Source organism: Pieris napi, chromosome 1, assembly GCF_905475465.1.
Source record: "Pieris napi chromosome 1, ilPieNapi1.2, whole genome shotgun sequence".
Classification (NCBI taxonomy): Eukaryota; Metazoa; Arthropoda; class Insecta; order Lepidoptera; family Pieridae; genus Pieris; species Pieris napi.
Window position 1 is genome coordinate 3629491 of NC_062234.1, and position 18746 is coordinate 3648236.

General features: G+C 32.2%; 1 protein-coding gene across 1 annotated transcript; it reads right to left on the reverse strand.

Annotated features, from left to right (window-relative positions):
* Nucleotides 1-238: 238 nt before the first annotated feature.
* Nucleotides 239-17181, reverse strand: LOC125050140. Its single transcript, XM_047649769.1, has 12 exons — nucleotides 16973-17181; nucleotides 9067-9251; nucleotides 8155-8330; nucleotides 7005-7205; nucleotides 5580-5736; nucleotides 4530-4699; nucleotides 3917-4128; nucleotides 3061-3227; nucleotides 2406-2516; nucleotides 1473-1591; nucleotides 658-801; nucleotides 239-453 (listed from the first exon to the last, which is right to left on the reverse strand). Exons 1-12 carry the CDS (start codon nucleotides 17070-17072, stop codon nucleotides 354-356), a joined length of 1842 nt encoding a protein of 613 aa, XP_047505725.1. The 5' UTR covers nucleotides 17073-17181; the 3' UTR covers nucleotides 239-353.
* Between the last annotated feature and the right edge of the window lie 1565 nt (nucleotides 17182-18746).

Consider the following 18746-nt stretch of genomic DNA (forward strand, 5'->3'; position numbering starts at 1 on the left):
AAAAATTTTGATGTGGGTGTATATGCACACAAAATTTTCATGAAAATCGGTCGAGCCGTTTCAGAGGAGTTTAATTACAATCACCGTAACACGAGAATTATATTAGATAACGAACTAACAAAAACTAGTGAACCCATTTCGAAAATTCACAATTAGAAAGCTACATTATAAATGGGTAACAAGCTATATTTATTTCCAAAAATATTTTTTTACATGTCTATGATAATAATAAATACAGTTTCATGCTCAAACATTTATTACATAATATATTAATGGTTCACACTGTAAAATGCAAATAAATTTTCCACATATGAGGAGTGAAGCAAGTCATACATAGCAATTGTTTTATGTAATTAATTTTCTACGCTGGTCCTCGGCACGAAGGACAGAATGAGGGTAGACCTGGCAGGGACGACTATATCGTCTACCCTCACCTCGGAGTGGCTTGTGTAACTGAAAATAATTAATGTATGATTTAAATTCATTACGGCAGAGTATATTAATTTTATATTTTTGTAAAAACAATGAGAAAACCGCGTGTCATACTTGTGTTGTATGACATAGTTAGAAAAACTGCATGAAAAAAATGATAGCATGTGTTTCATATGTAGGTTTAGATGCAAGTAGCTAATATTGTGAATTATTATTCATACGTACTTTGTTGCGAGCCGTGTACTCTCAGTGAGATGGTGCACGGTGAGTGTAAGTGGCAACACTGGCAGATATAGCGCGCTGAGATCAGCATGAGCTAATTCGCCAGGGTTGTATAGAGACACATAGCCCGTGTGTCCAATCTTCCACCTGAATATTAAATAATTTAAATAAAAGGATATAAGGAGCCTTTTCGACTCTAAGACAAAATAAATTAATAACCCGTAGTACAATAGTCGCTTTGTTATTTAGTGTTCACATTAAAAAAAAATAGCTGAATAACGCACATTCCGCAGACTTGTAAAGTGTCACCCAATGCGTGGCTAAGACTTGATTAAATTTGATATTTTAAAATGGATTTAAAAAGTTTACATCACAAAAATTTTAACACTAACTTCAATGATCTTGATCTTCAATGATTTTTATGTGGTACCTCGAATTAAGACTAATTCGTTCCGCAACCTTGTTCGTATCTCAAAGTCATTTTCCCCATTTAAATTAAATGCCATTAATCCAGCACCCAAAACACCAACTCAGTTGGTTTTATTAAGTGTTTTTGAATAAGAAAATAATTTTACACTTTAATTAAATGGACATCATCTTAAGACCCGTAGTCATAAAAATAAATGTGATATTTTGTAAATGAACAAAAGCAAAAAAAAACGCGAATCCAACCTATCAAAAATGCTTCGAAAACGGGGAAAACAAGCAAACAGACTGCGATTCCTCGTATCTCAAACCTTGCTCTCATCTCTAAGCAAAATATCGCCCGCTCGTATACGTATACCATATGTGTTTTGCGTGAAATATCCAACTTATACCTGGTGCAAGCCAGCATGGTGCTGGGAGAGTTGACGGTAGGCGTAGCGCTTATGTTGTACATTCCGTGCTCTATACTAGCATCACTGCGGAGGAGTGATAGAGACGACAACAGTGATATCTGAAATGTTTAAATAAGTTTATCTGTATATCTAAAGGCAACACTCTAATAAACTAAATGTTACAAAACGCGAATAAAGTACGGCATTTATTACATAATAAAAAAGAAGATCGAACTTAACTTTTCACGTCTAAAGGCTGAAAAATATTTATTGGAATACGAAAATTATTTCAGCTCCTTAGCGAACAAACACTGGTCAAAGGGTGGGAATAAAAGTAGCTTTTCGTTCGTTATTGGTTAATAGAAATTCTTAATAAAACAATTTTAAAGGAGAAAATTGCTTGAAATTATCTACACTAATATTATAAAGAGCAAAACTTTGTTTGTTTGATTGTAATGAATAGGCTCATAAACTACTGGACCGATTTTAAAAATTCTTTCACCATTCGGAAGCTACATTATCCACGAGTAATATAGGCTATATTTAATTTTGAACAGAAATAGGGTTCCGTAAGATATTAGGGTTTTTCGGACACAAGGTGTAAAAAATCAACCAAAAAAGTTACTTATTTTGCGTACCCTGCCTAAACTATTAAAGATAGAACCATAAAATGTTCTAAGTAATTGTAGATCTTATAAATATCTACAAAAAAGTCCGCGACACACTATACCTATCTATGTCGAGTGAGGCACAATAACCATAAATGATATAATGACATGGCAAAACGGCGTTTGCCGGATCAGCTATATTTTGGATAATATATTTTTTATATAGGATATATATATTTTGCATTAAATTTTTCAGTTTTTTGATGGAATATATAAAGTATATTAAGTGGAGAAGGCGTTTTTATAGAAGGATTCAGATTGTTACCGTTGACGTGTCGTTATCCGTTGTCTGCAGTTGATACATTGTTAAGACAGGCGCAGCCGGCATCAACATACCGAATGCAGCCAACTCTATGTTCGGCTCAGGTGAGTTTAACTGAAAATTAATAAATGCCATAAATAAAAAAGAAATACATTCTGGAATCGTGACAGGACAGTAACAGTGTTGTATATAAAACTTAAGCTATGGGCGTATTTAGAACTAAATGTAAACACAAATACCTATTTTCGTAGTATTTCGTAATATAAAAAATCTACATTATCATATTAGCGTTAACTAATACTTGATGAAACCATCGTAAAATTCGTGCTAATTTCTTGTCAAAATATGAATAGTATGTCGGACGTCAATAGTACGGAAGTAAGACGAGATAAAAGGATTATTAAATCATCGCTTCAGCAGTCTACAAACTGACATCAAAGCATCAAACCATTTCACGGACAACTCTGGAAACTGCTTTACGACTGGTTTTTGGTAACGTATTGGGCCCACACAAAATGAAAATTTATTTTATAACGACCTAAAAGGAGCATAAAGATGTATTTTGTTAAGATTTTTATATCAAATAATGACAAAAATCTATATATAAAATGAAGTTATTTATATTATAGTGATATAAGATTAACCAAAACTATGTTACCTGTACTAAAGGCCACCTAGCGATTCGTTGATCTAAAGCGAGTACGGCTGCGCGTGCGTCGCTAGCGGGCAACGGGGCCGTGGACACCGGACGTAAAGACGTCGTCTTGCGTTCCAATAGGAACCATTCGGGCTGATCTTGCTCGGCTATCGTAAACACCGACTCGCCTGTAAATAAATATTTTTATATAATATCGCTATAGTAACATAAGTATATCAAACTCTCTATAATCAAATTATTCTTAATCACGGTGGAAGTTATAAGTGTCCTAGTAATAATAATAATAAACCTTTATTTAAATCACAAAAAAGGTAAAAATAAAAGTAGACTGACGATATAAATGGGCTTACTTCTAAACGCAGTTTCTTTCAAAAAACTCAGACGTAATAAGCTAAACATTTAAAATAAAATAAACACTGTACTAAACGGAATTACCAGGAGTCGTGTCCCTTCATCAATATCAGTATGTACCTTAGATTATATTAATATGATGATGAAATACCCCTCTTTCAATTCCTCCTACTTTTCATAACAACACTAAACCTTTATTATTCAATCGGTCTATATTTGCACTATACAACGAAATTTTTAACACTAGACATATTCAATTCCCATTCTCAACTCTTTTTAGAACACTATCTGATATTTCACTGATCAAACCGCTTTAAATACACACACCCACACCCAACACGCATTCTCTCTGTATTGTTTCGTCACAATAATTAAATATCAAACAAACAATAATTATCTTGTATTATGTAACGTCAAACAATAATTATCTTGTATTATGTTTAGTAATTTCAAACAAGTACACTGAAACCAGTACAAAAAACAATGTATAAATAAAAATACGAACCAGCTGATGGAACAGCATACGTCGCGTCCACCAGATGCGACCAATGAGAGAACAGCTCGTCGAGGGCGGGTTGATCTGCGGTGTACTTGTGTTGGTAGTACGAGTACTGAGTGAAGTCAGCCTCGTGGTCAATGCCACGCCCTGCTCGAGGCTCCTCCATAGCCTTTTCTATGTTGGTGTTGTTTACTACCAGAGTACGTGCCTTTTGCAGTCTGAAAATGTTCAATTAGGCCTATTAAAATGGCGGTTTTGATAGTCAAAATTATGTCAAAAAAAATTTTTTTTAAATGACTCTAGTTTCCCCATCCAAAAGGTACCCAAGGATTATGGCCATGTTCAATTTGGAACTCAAGTTTACAGGATTTTAGCACTATCCAATATTTCAGATTACAATTAATGTTAGCTGTTGAAATTACATAAGTGAAATTGACTCTTTGAGAATTCAACCGGAAAGTGTAATCGGATTTTTGTGCATCTTAAGGAAAATTGTTGTAAGTATTTCCCAAACATCCCCATTTCAAAGTATTAATTAATATAATGTCATTACAATTATTATCTTAAAAATATAATTTTCATAACAATTCATATGATATTTATCGAGTAATTCCCTCACCTTACACCATCAGCACCAGCCTTCATCCAAATCTTAAGGACTTCGTCAAACTGTTTCACAACAGCTGGGTTGTGGAAGTTCAGATCTGCTTGATCCGCACCATATTGGTGAAGATAGAACTCCTCTCGAACTGGGCTCAAATTCCAAGCAGGCTCATTCAGAGTGGATACCTAAGACATATTTTTAATAATTTAGTTGAAGATTATATTCAAGATAATAATGCTTGGAAACATGCTGGTCCTGCTCCATAGGACAATCATAGTCTTGACAAAATCATATTGGTTGCTGATCTAATTTTACTTTTATTAAAAATATTTTAATAAAAGTAAAATTAGATAATACTACAAAGTAATTGTATAATACTACAAACTGTAAGTTATTTGTATCTCACACACTGTTTGATTGTTTTTTACTCTTTAATGTATAATATTCTACAGTTTTAATATTCATAAATGAGTGAGGAACATGTATACTAACAATACAATAATTGACCTATTCCCTTTGTAGCATTGCTTAATTTTGTAAGTACATCATACTTTGTGCCTATTTTAATATTGTTTTATTCTAGGAGTACATTGTCTTCACATATAAAAATTTAATTCTAAAAATCTATTTTAAAAGAGTAGGTGTGAAGTTTCTTGCCCATTATTCTCCACAGGAAACTACCTTTAGGAAGGGGAAACTACATCTTTACATTTTATTTAACATTCAAAAGTTCATTTTAGGTGGTCTTATTAAAATAAATGATTTGACTGTGTAAATCTGAATCATTTCGTATCTGTGCCGAAATCTTTCTCAGGAAACTGTCATATCATATGCCCAAAATCTAAAATATATCAAGAAATCATTAAGATCTTAGACCAAGAGTTGCCATCGCATACTAAGTCTCAGATATCTTTCACTTGAGAGATGAAATTTAAATGTATTTCGAAAATGAACTCTATGGAGTTCTCCTCTTAAATAATAAATTCCGAATTAGGTATCATCACTTTTAATTCTGAGATAAGACAACATACAACATATGAATGTTGCAAGGTTTTATAAACTTACCCAATTGTTAGGAGGTTTGGCCGTATTATTGGTTGGGTCAAACTCGGTGCTCGCTCGCCATGTGAAGTAGTCGTTGTACTCGGCAGAACGATTCTGGCTCAATTTGAACCACTTGTGCGATGTTGAAACGAAGTTTGCCGTCAGATCAACAATTACCCTGTAAAGATTATATCATCTTTTAACTGCCTTGTTTAAAATTGGCTGCTAATTAACATATAAAACAGGATAGTCAGAAAATTATTGCTATAATAACTAACAATTATTACAGTAAAAATGCTAATAAGTGCTTCTGTATATCATATTGCCCTGTGTAATTTTAAATTTTATTTAGGTACTAGCGGCCCGTCCCGGCTTCGCACGGATGGCCATTTTTTTTTTAAATTTTTTGTAGATTGATATGTTCTTTAATATTGTGGAACTTTTTTTTGTTCTATAATCAATCGTTTTCGTAATGCATTCGATGATAGCTATTTTATAGGCATTTTTTTTCACCCAGGGTAACATTATATTAATTTTAGTAGGGATCCTTATTTTCTTCTTGCAATTAAATCAGTCCAGTACTTATTGAGGCAATTCATACAAACATACTTACATACAAATCTTTCCTCTTTATAATATTAGTATATGTATTGAATAGAAGTATTGTCAAGAATGATCCTAAATGTTAAATATTGCTTTTTTTTTGTATCAACTTTTATCTTGAAACATGTTATGAGACAATACAGCAGTGGTTAGTACAGATTAATTATTATTTAATTTTATAGTTTTAACAGTATTTCTAGGTGTACCCTGTACTCTATCTATAATTGTGTTTCATTATCAGACATATGTATGTTTTGGGCATAATCTATATGTTCATCTAGTATTGTCTTATATTGACATAACTTTCACACATTTAATAATATTTTTTTTTTACCGGATTGAAGTTATGTATTTACAATTATTAGTATTGTAAATACATAACTTTAAGCCGGTGAAAAATTGTTTTATTATTATATTTTCATCTGTTAATGTTTAAAGCAGTTTTCTTCCTAAGTCTTGGTACGGACACACTGAAAATTCGCTAGTGGGGGTCTCCATTTTTAATTCGAAAACTGAGGTAGCAGCTGTGCGCCATACACAAAATAGGTCATACACATGTCGCCCGCGTAACTCTAAACAAGGCGAGCGCAATTTGTGATTTATGTGCCTAAAGCTTTTGAAGCAAAACCTAGCCTAACATCAATGACGTGAGTCCGAACTAATGTCTAGTCTGAGATTGATTCAGCTAATTTTAAGACCCTACAATGAAGATTCAATTATATATGTTAATTAGAATAATAATCTATGTACCTACGCTGCTGCAAGTTCAAATCTTTAGAACTAAAATTTGATGAACAATAAGAAAATATAAGATTACTGAAAGTAACTAAACAGAAAACTTACTTAATACCAGCTGCCTTAGCCTTAGTGACGAATTCCTTGAACTGTTTAAGACATGGGACATTTTCATCTTCTAGAACAGAGTATGTATCCTTGCATGATGGTGCAAACACCGCAGCTACCTTGGCGTTCGTGAGTAATGGCAGGTCAATGGCGCTGTAGTCTTCAACACTTGATGCATCAACCAAGGGTCCTCTTTCAAACCTGTGGGATAATTTAAAAATACGTTATGTTTATGTTACCTAATACTCATAATACACTACATTATATGGTCAAATTTTATTAAAATTTGTACATGATTTTTTGGGGCACAGTCAAAAATATTCTTAAGTTTTGCAATTATGCAATTAAACTAATACAAAGGGAAATTCAAATCTTAATAGTTTCTATTAGTTCATATGAGATGCCTTCAAAATATGTTGATTAAAACTACACTCTTTAATCACTACTAGAAAAACATCAAAATATTTATAAAACTATGTTAATTATGATTTAATTAATTTAATTTTATGATAATCCACAGCTTTTTCTAAATACAATATTAAATATAGCTAAAACGGTTTTACACCATAATATATACAAAGAGCATTATGTACTAATAATTTATTTGTTGAGGTGTGTGTGTGGGATCTTGTTGTGTGTGTAGGTGTTTAAGTGTGTATAGGCGTATAAGAGTGTGTGAGGGGTGTAAGTGTGTATGAGGATGTGAAAGTGTGTGAGGCTGTGTAAGTTTGTGTTGGGATGTGTAAGTGTGTATGTGTGGTATGTGGCGTTTTAATGTTATCTTAAAAATCCATGATACTTAATTAGTTACATCTATTGATAAACTACATTATATGTAATCAAAAACTCTAACACAAACTATGTATCATATCAATGTTATATCAATGGTAGTTGTACACTGTATCAAAGTTTTAGTGTTCAAACTCACCAAAAGATCAATTCTTGCCAATTATAGAAACATCAAAGTCTTCATAGTTAAAGGATCTATCAAAAGTTAATTGGTTTTAATAAATCTATTTCTTTACCTCGTGGCTCGTACTATTAAGTACAATGCCACTATTTTTGCAATAATTATTAAATACTGTATCATTATCGTAAGACTTATCACAGTACTTAAACCACATCATTTTGCATTGTTATATATACTGACCATTTCTTGGGCGCTGGTGGTGCACACTTGGGCGCTCGAATGATGATTATAATGGCTCCTGCCAGCATACAGAGCCACATTGCCCAGAACAGAACGAACATGAACCAGCGCAATCGCACCCACATTGGATCGTCCGCGTATTTCATGAGCTCCTCTTTGGTGAGACCCATGAATTGCTGAAAAATACATTTGTTTTTAAATAAATTTAATATCGAAAGCAATGTCAAAAGTACTAACACGTGTATAGGACGCATGAATTCAATGAGAGTAATAAAGTTATTGTAATCTTGTGATTAAAGATTTGAATATTGTAATAAAATGTATGATATTTTAATGACATTAGTAATATACTTATATACACATACTTTTCTACTAGAAGCAATATTTGTTGAACTGTACATTTTTAACATTTATAAAATAACGTTTTTATATTAGCTTAATTTTATTTTAAATTATTTAAAAAAAAAATTACCAATCTTTTGATTACATGGAAAAGATGTCAGTATTTGACAAAGTTGGCAGATGTGACAAGTATTCCTTCTAAAGCCAAACACATCCGGCGATTCATAGAACAGCAAATAGTAAAATTGTTACGTAATTTTCAGACTGAGACAAAAAGTGAAAACGGGAGCGTTCAAGTATTACGTAACGAATTTTGGGAGGGGGGTCCTTTTGTAAAACGTAACGATGCGGGGCGGGGATTGAATTACGCGTTATTGTTAATATTATTTTCGACTTTCCACTACTTTACAGCACATAATGGTGACTTTTAGCTATAAAGAGTCACTGGGTGGTCACGAAACGTTTCAACTATGGGTACAGAAAAACGTAACGGAGCGTTACACGGGGGGGGGGGGGGGCAAAAATCTCAAAAAATTGCGTGACGTAATACTTAAACTATATGTTACATACCCGCTTATTAGCATCGAGTTCGATCTTAGCATCGCCATTCCTATGATCTTCTACCACATATTTAGCGTCAGCCATATCCACTCTCGTGACAATCTTGGCTTCGTCTTCCTTCGAAAGCAACTTTTCCTCAGCCCCGTCGCCTGAACCTTTCTCCTTCTTGAGACTCGACTTCGATGTACGAAAGTCTGAAAATAGTATAAAAGGACCTAATGAACACATTTGTGAACAACACATGACGTTTGCGCAACTAGTCTTACGCATTGGAACAATTGTGATCTTACTTTAAAAGATCTTATTATTTAGGTACAAAATTTAAAATATAGTAAAAACTCAAAAGTATATGATATTTTTAAAATAAAATAAATCAATGGCGGTACAACCTTTTTAGGTCTGGGCCTCAGATTTCTGTATCTATTTCATGATCATTTGTTAATCTAATAGGAAGTAGGTGATCAGCCTCCTGTGCTTGACACATGCCGTCGACTTTTTGGGTCTAAGGCAAGCCGGTTTCCTCACGATGTTTTCCTTCACCGTTCGAGCGAATGTTAAATGCGCACATACAAAGAAAGTCCATCGCCGAGGATCGACCCTACGACCTCAGGGATGAGAGTCGCACGCTGAAGCCACTAGGCCAACACTGCTTATAAGATTTTTAAACAATATATAATAGTATTTTTCAATAGCTGATTGTTTTCCTTCATAGAGTATCGGCGTCAAAGATCGATTTATGCACAATTGCACAGTGCCCCGTGTAGCTCAGTTGTAATTTTTTTTTCTTAAAAACATTTTTACATTAGACATTTAAAGAAATTACTTGCTTCATAATCAATTAAGTTAAATGCTAAAAGCTATTCGGCTTAATATATATGATATGTTACCATTTGTTTAAACGTCCGCGCCATTTGCTTAAATCCCGCGCCATTAAATTTAGTTTGAATTTTTGGAAACTGTTTCAGACCGTTATTATCCAATTTGCCATGTAAATTACTTTAAAGGTAAAGTAGAAAGATAGTTGTATACATTTATCTCTATATTATTAATCTTCACAAGGAATTATTTTATAGGCTAGCAAATTATAATAAATATAAAATATTTAAAAGATGACAAAAACATTTATTTATCAAATTTATCTATTTATTTATATATATCTTATTTATTATTAATATATCAAATTTTGGACATTTCATCCCCATAGTACAAAATCTACGATAATAATAATATAAGAAATGTAATCAACGAAACTATATAAAGCAAATTCACTCTCCAGCCAGAAACTTAATCCTTTCTTTGCTCTTGAGAGTGTGTGAGGAAATCAAATTAAACTGACCTTGTTCCAATTGAACCCTATAATATAATGGAGTCCTGGTTCGAGAGCGGTCACTAAAGGCGTCCGAACTTGAAGCGGTTTAACGGAACACTGCCATTGACGAATGACGGAATTTAATAGCTGCCTAATGCCTATGTATCAGGGTTGTCACGACGGGTAGCAGTTTTTTTTAATACATACTACATATTGTTAGAAAATAAAATCATATAATATAATGATATCCATATAACGATAATAACCTTAAAATATATAATATAATAACTAAAATATATTATTAAAAGGAGTCCCTTTAGGCAAGGTTCCGAAGATACTGGCAGCATTCCCCCTTTGAATAGCTAGACTAAGCTGCCAGCTCTTCTGTAACGTCGACTTTATTTGCTATTTCCTTAAAATAGCTTTAAAGTGCTAAGACCCCACGGACCAAGGGTCTCGACACCGAATGGGACAAAATCATATTCTGAGCCCAGACCCCTGTATTTGCATGCTTTAGCTTTTTCAGCCGCTTCATACCCATTGCTGTTAAATTAACATGTAATAATATTTAAAAATAGATATCAAACGTATTATGATAAAATATACCAATAAAATTTGATAATGTTGTTCCTCGTACTTAGTGGCTATTTATTACATGATCAAGATAAAAACGAACAATTGTTCGAAATAAAACTTATTGACGGATATGAAATTTAGGGCGCTTTTTAACCGACTTCAAAAGATCCTGCCGGACCCCAATTAGACGAAGTTTTGAATGTCGGTGCCAAAAATAAGTATATAATGACTACAACCGTTTACACAAAAATCTTAATGACCACTCGGAAGCACAAAGATTGTTTAACGACATCGAAGAGTACTAACTACAGCTTGCAACTACTACAAATAGGCATATTCATCCCCTGATAATCGATTAGACGGATCATTGGTCTAGTGGTTAGTACCCCTGACTGCGAATCCATGGGTCCCGGGTGCGATCCCCGGCTGAGACAAACATCGATATGATGAGCATTTGGTCTTGGGTGTTTAAATATGTATTTATATGTCTATCTATATATAATATGTACGTATATCCGTTGCCTAGTACCCATAACACAAGCTTCACCAGCTTAGCATGGGACTAGGTCAATTGGTGTGAATTGTCCAATCATAATAAAATAATAATAATCGTCGAAAACATTAAATTTTCTTCTAAATACATTTTGGAGCTTTTTTATCAGCATTTCAAATCACTGACCAGAACTTATGTCAAGTAGACGGGTATATCAAAGGTACAATTAAATTTCTATAAAAATGCACCCCACATATTGGAAGATTAAATTATTTAAACCCTCGCCATATTGTGGAAAACTTTAGGAGGTAATTTTTTTCTAATCTCTTTAATCATATTTATTTCACATTTTGAAACATTAACACCATATTAAACTTTATTTCAGCAAGAGATAGAATCATAGTTAATTTAGCGTTATCAAGAAGAGGTTTTTTTTATTGTGAGGTTTGTTTTAAGCTCACATGGTCTTGAAAGGAGCAACTTAGTACTAATAATTTAATTCTATGGTAGGTATACATAAGTATTTTACCAATTTAAATATGCAAAGATCAGACAACCCTGTGACAAGTAGTCTCGATGCAATTTAAAATTACACAGAAATTACTAGTTAACGTACCTCTACTTTATTAGTGCACTCACAATTCACAACTTTCTATAATAATAATAGTTATGCTATGGTGGTGTAACCTGAAGAGGTTGAAACATTACTCAAGCCGCACTAATCCAAAGTGTATTTGTTATTAATATTAGAATTTCTTTAAATTGGTAAAAAACTGGACTGTACGCAGTATTTTTATTTTCCTTAAATGTAATAGTAAAGTTTTTAAAAGTATATATATGCAAATAATTTAATTTACTACGTTTCATTTAATACACATATACTTTTTTCATAGTCAGCATCAAGATTATGACTGACGTCAAACTCTTGAAAACAACGGTTCTCTTTTCACAGACTAAATATTACACAAAAAAACTACAAGGCTGTCTATTTATATATTGTAATATGTAATGTTCACTTTTACAACGAAAATATATAAAGACACTAAAAAAAGGCAACTAATGACATTTTCGTTCGTGGAACAGAGGCGGCCAAAATGAACACAATTTATAAGAAGTTGACGAATGTGATCCGATATAATTACATTGTTCGAAAATGTAAGTGTAGGGATATTGAAATACCCGTCTCAGCAGAAGACGTTGCCAAGTACACAATCATTTAATGAGTTCTGATATTAAATATTGCGTCGTTCTGCAATGGCGTAAAGAAACACTTTAGATAGTGTAATGAAACATTTGTTTAATCTGATTGATGTATTTACGAAACTCTAAACGTTTAAATAACTAAAAAACTATATCTTTATATATTTTCATAAAAACTAAAGCGACCTAATTCCACTTAAGCATCATCTCTTTGCCAATTTATGTATACCTGTGATAAAGATTCAAAAAAGCTTTTGTTAAAACGGTGCGTTAAGATCGATTTATAGATATTATAAGGGTTCAAGGATTAAAATGTAGAGTTTGCTAGGTCTCTTGGAAGGGCAACCAATGCCATCCCTGATTTCACCTCGCCATATTTGCCAATTTAGTCGGAGCCTAATTCACCAAGTGCCGAGAATAAATGACGAATACCCTTTACGAGGCTTTAGAGCTGTTATCAGGACCAACCAAACATCTTCTCAATTGTATAAAAAAGAAGTTTCGGCTGCTGTAAGCCCAAAAGTGCTTGAACGGGTTCTGTGCGAATTCGAGGAAGGCTCAGGAATGCAGATTTCTTGACTTTCTTGATGGAGCCCTGCGGGGCAGCAACAATGCAACAAGAAAACATCAAACTGCATTTCAACCATAATTAAAATTTGCAGACAGTACAAATTTGTTTTTTGTCTACTCAGTAACAGGAATATAATACATCATAACAATTATAACTGATTTGCACTTTTGTTTCTTTGTTGTAACTAAATACGCTGGTTGGTTGGTTTGTGGACTCGTTTTCTGCACTTAGACGCTCACTAGGTCCAACTAACTAAATACGCTTGAATATAATTATATTTTATGTATTTCAATTTTCTCCTATTTTATTATATAATTTTTGTCAAAGCATATAAGCATATACCTTCAGTATATTTAAATGATATTTGAATAAATCTAATTAACAGAAGTTTTTCACTTGAATCATTATTATTTCAGTTACGAGCCAGAAACGCGGTACACTTATCGTTTTAGCAAGTCGATTGAATAATAACATATATATACTAACTAAAACATTAAAACATTGTAGATTTTAATTTAAACTACATATTATGTTAGTAATATACAAGTTATAGTATATATAATATACTAATAATTACTTCAGTATTAGAGAAAAACAAATTAAAAAAATAAATACTCATTATTCGACTTGGAGATAACTTCGAGTTATGGGTCATTAAAATTTAATCTTGTCGAGTGGAATGTTTGACTTCGTGATGAACGAGATTGCATCCACGACCCGATAATACCTTGAGGACCGTTAGGGCTTCGAAGAACGAACCTGCATAATGCACTAACAACAATGTACTTAAAATTCACTTCATCACTACATAGTATAAAACAAAGTCGCGTTCTCTGTCCCTATGTATGCTTAAATCTTTAAAACTACGCAACGGATTTTGATGCGGCTTTTTTTAATACATAGATACAGTGATTGAAGAGGAAGGTTTATATGTATAATGACATCCATTAAATATGGATGGAGAAATACTGTTACTTTTGAGATTTCTAACGTGATGTCGTAAATCGTAAATAATTACATTTTTTCCGCTTACATTGCGAACCCTACGAGATTTATCAAAATAATAATGACGCAGCGCGTTGCATCCGTGCGAAGCCGGGGCGGGTCGCTAGTAAACTATAAAAAACGCTTTTATTCAATTTATACATCTCTCTCAATGCTCTCTAATAACGGGGGTGTAACTTAAGACCGTACATGAAAAAAAAACAAAAAACACTACTAAAGGACATAAGAAAACGCATTAAGGTCTACGTCTTGAAAAATGTATAATAATAATATTAAACTATAACAAAAATCTACAGCATAATTATTCACTATTAGCAAATACCTGAGAAATCAGAAATTATTGTTAATTCAATATCAAAAATTTATTGATGACCCAATTAATCAATACAGAGAATTTTGAGATATTAATTATTAATTTAATAATTAGACGTGTAATGTCATGTCTCACGTTAATGTTCCTTTATTCTTAATTGTTTTGAAAATTAAACTCTAAAATTAATAATCGAGATTGTATAAATCTTAAAATAATAAAGTCATTGTACTTACTATTCAGTCTACAGGCCGAGGTATATTAATGACCATGAGACGTCAGTACAATAAGAAATGATCACACGTAATGCGCGAGGGCGCTTTAACTCTTTCACTGGCCTTTCATAAAGTTAGAATAGTACCTACAGTATTTCTATAATTTACGCCACTCATTCCTGAAGCACAGATTAACGATATACCTATTTTTAATAGGATCAAATCAGGAAATATGTATTATACAAATATAAGTTTATAATTATATATAGTGAATGTTGAATACTATATCTCCAAATTGTTATTTTTATTCCACATAAAAATAGTTTGTAATGAAGAAAAAATACTTCAGAATAGAATTTTAATACAAAGAATTAAATTATTCTAAATTTAAATTTTTTACCATTTCTTGAATCCAGGGCCAAGAACTGACCATAATATGGAGTAGCAGTATTACATATATGTACAATAGGTTCCTAAACAACCGACAGCCTCTAGTTTAAGCTTGAAAAATATTCAACTGTAAGGAACACACTAAAGATAATAATTAAAACACTCAAATTAAGAAAAATTATAATTATTTCAGATACAATAATTAAAAGTTTTATCCTTAAATAAAATAATAGTTTTTAGTTATTCAAATTTTGTTTATACATAATCCAACTTAATTATATTTAATTCCATTATATTTTCTTAGTCACTTTTTATAAAACCAATAATTCAATTAATTTAAAAGCAGTCTTTATTGATTTTGGTTTAACTTTTCTAAAAACTCTTCGAACAATCTATTTCTTTCCTTTTGTATACTGTTTGATTCCTCTACAATATTAATTAACCTATCTAACTTTTGTTCCACAGTCCGTTGTCTATCTCTCAATTCTAGAGTTACCTTTCTAAACTCTGCATTTCTCTTCCTTAATAATTTCCGTTTAACTTCATCATTAGTTACAGAAGGCTCACCATTTTCTAGATCTTCATATTTATTTGTTGAACCAATATTTCTAAGAACTTTAACAATTCTCTCACTTGTCCCATCTCTAAGTTTTTGTTGTATCTCAGGTTGATATTCTCCATCTATATTATAAATTTCTTCAAACAAGTCAAAGTATGGCCATTTAAAAGCCGTCATTCCATTTTTATTTCTTTTTCGCAAAAGTCTTACATATGTTTGTTTCAAATTTCTAAACTTCTTATCACAACTGTCAGCAGCTTTGCCCACTGCATTACCAATTTCAATCCACACATTCTTTTTTCGTATCTTGGGATTCCTAAATCTGTCTATATTTTGTAAATATAGAGTTAACATCCCAACAATGCTCTCTCTATCCCAGTGATCATCTGGATCATCTGGAGTTTCCATCACTTCTGAATCGTTAAGCTGCATTAATGTGCTCTCAACCTGGACATACTCAATAATAATTAAAAATAAAAGCTTTAACCACAAGAATTTTGTATTCAGCGTCTTTCAAACATTAATTATTGAATCAATTTGTAGGTAAACAGTATTTAATGGTTTTGCTAATAAGAACTTCCTGAATTTACACAGTCATCGGTGTCCAGTTTGCACGTCGCACACATTAATTATTAGTATCCTGAATTATATTTTATTAAATATAAAAATCAAACGTAAAGAGAAATACCTTTGATGAAATCAAAATAAAACTCAAAAGCGATGCAAACAACGTAAGCGTTGCATCATTCAGCGGTGTATCGACAAAATGGCGCTGCGTGTGGCGAAGCTTATCCAATGAAAGCGCTTTATAATCCGACCAAAGTGAAAGTGTGGTTTAGGTAACCATTTAAACTAATATAGAGCGGTTATTAAAGACTATGTTTATTTCAATATTATGAAAATAGCAGATATTTACTAATAAATGATAGAACACGCAAAAAAACTAATATATATTTAATAAGTTATTCGCTTTCCTACGAAACGGCAAACAAGTTACATTAGTCGCATAGTATTTTCAAGGTTGTTAATGAACGTCAAGTCCAGCTGATAATATTAATACATACTTATAATAGTTACCTAATACAGGTACTTATTACTACTTTCAACGTAATAAAATATAACCTATTGACTATTTAAAGATTACGAACGATAAAGTCGAACTAATGGCAAAATTGTGGAAATTGTACGACGACCAAGGCCAATAAATACCACGCCCAATCAATTCTAATACTGGATAATTTGTTTAAAATATTACTATACATTGAAGAGATAATAACAAATACCAACCTTCATCATTTTCAGATATAGGCTTGTAAGATGCAACATGATCGTCTTCCTTCACCTGACCTCCGTCGATGTTGAGATGATTTTTCCTTGATTCCGACATATTTATGCCGCCAAAGTCCAATTTTAAAACTTAAACTGCACCAATAGTAATAAATGTTTTATTGGAATCAGTTAAAACAATTTCATCTAAATTCTTTAATATTTTAATTCAAAGATTAAACATGCAACACGGTAGTTGGCACATATGTATTATATGATAATAAGCTGATAAATAACTGATTTACTTGTTAGCTGAGAGCAACCTGGCTAGTTCGAACTTCAAAAAAAATCGAATTCAAAGAATTTCTAATTTGCCTCTGCGATCCTAGAGTCTCCACCCTGTGAACGCTTTATAATCTGTGAAATGAACGAAATTTTAGTCGATGGTGCGACCAGAAAGTATATTGGGAAAACCAACGATACTTATTTTAAATTTTTTAGTAAATTTATTTTACTCTAAACATGTAAAGAATGTAGTCTGATAATGTTTGCTTTATTTCCTTAATAACCAAATAGGTGCTAATATAATACTCGCCGTAATTGTATGCTGTAAATAAAAAACGCTTAAGGGTCGATTCGACCAAACTTCAATTTATACACGAGTAACTATACCACGAATAACCTATTCCATGATTTTAATCCCGAGTAAATCCATAGTCGTTTCTCCACGTAATCGATAGTATAATTGCGCTAGGAATAACAATACGCGAATAGCAAAGAGAATGGTGAACGAAAATAAAACTCGGCAAATAAATGTTGTTCTACAAGGGGACAGTGTAAGAGCATACATCATGCCAACTCGATTTTACCGTATTATTGTGTGAAAAAGTAGCTTTAAACAGGTGTCAAACGCCAAAAAAAAGTTTTTATTTGTTGTTTGTTTGAGGCTTTCGTCTAAAAAGGAACTTCTGTTGAGCCTAGTTGAATTTCATTATAATATTATAGAAAATAAAAAATCTACAAATAAATAATAAATTGTTTAAACGTTTCATTATACAATGCCAGACTATTAATTTAGTACATTGGGTTGACTTGAAATTAAAACACAGAATACATATTTGTGAAATGACAGAAATCAGCTGATTGGACTGACTGACGCCATTAAATTATTCTAGGAATAGCTGTTATTCCGTGCGAAACGGCGGTATAGTAAAAATCCCCGAATAGGCCCACTATTCTTAGAATTTGTAGATGGTAAAACGTAAAATTGATTTACTCTCGATTAACTGACGATTTATTCTAAGATTAAGATTTACTCTTGTTTGGTCGAATCGACCCTAAGTTAATTATCAAATGTCAGAGCTGTTATTTGGTTTTTTTAAGATTTTATGGTTTCTTATTTGTAAGGGGTTTAAAGCTTGATCTGATTCTGAGAATAGCTATAATATAATTATAATGTATATTTAAAAAAAATATTGTGGCCAAAATGATTTGCAGTATTTTAAAAACTTATTTAAAAAAAATCTGATCTGTGCCATCATATTACTGAAGAAAGCCCATTCGATTTATGATTAGACAATCATATCTCGTTATTTATCAAGGCAAGATATTTGGAAGTTAGAAATAATGTTATTCCATCTCAAACGAGATAAAATAATTAGAAACATGCACACTGAGCTACTTTTATTTACAGGGCAGTAGGCGGCAATGGAAAATTTTGTAATTAAATATGTTTGTTGTCATGAGTTGTTATTATTAGGCTATAATATCCCAACGATGGCCAAAGACCTACCTC

Coding starts and splice junctions, on each gene's coding strand:
- LOC125050140 (XM_047649769.1), bottom strand. CDS start 17,072: ATGTCGGAATCAAGGAAAAATCATCTCAACATCGACGGAGGTCAGGTG. Junction 7,206..8,154: donor CCACCAGCGCCCAAGAAATG/GTCAGTATATAT, acceptor ATTATCCCACAG/GTTTGAAAGAGGACCCTTGG. Junction 2,517..3,060: donor CTAGGTGGCCTTTAGTACAG/GTAACATAGTTT, acceptor ATTAATTTTCAG/TTAAACTCACCTGAGCCGAA.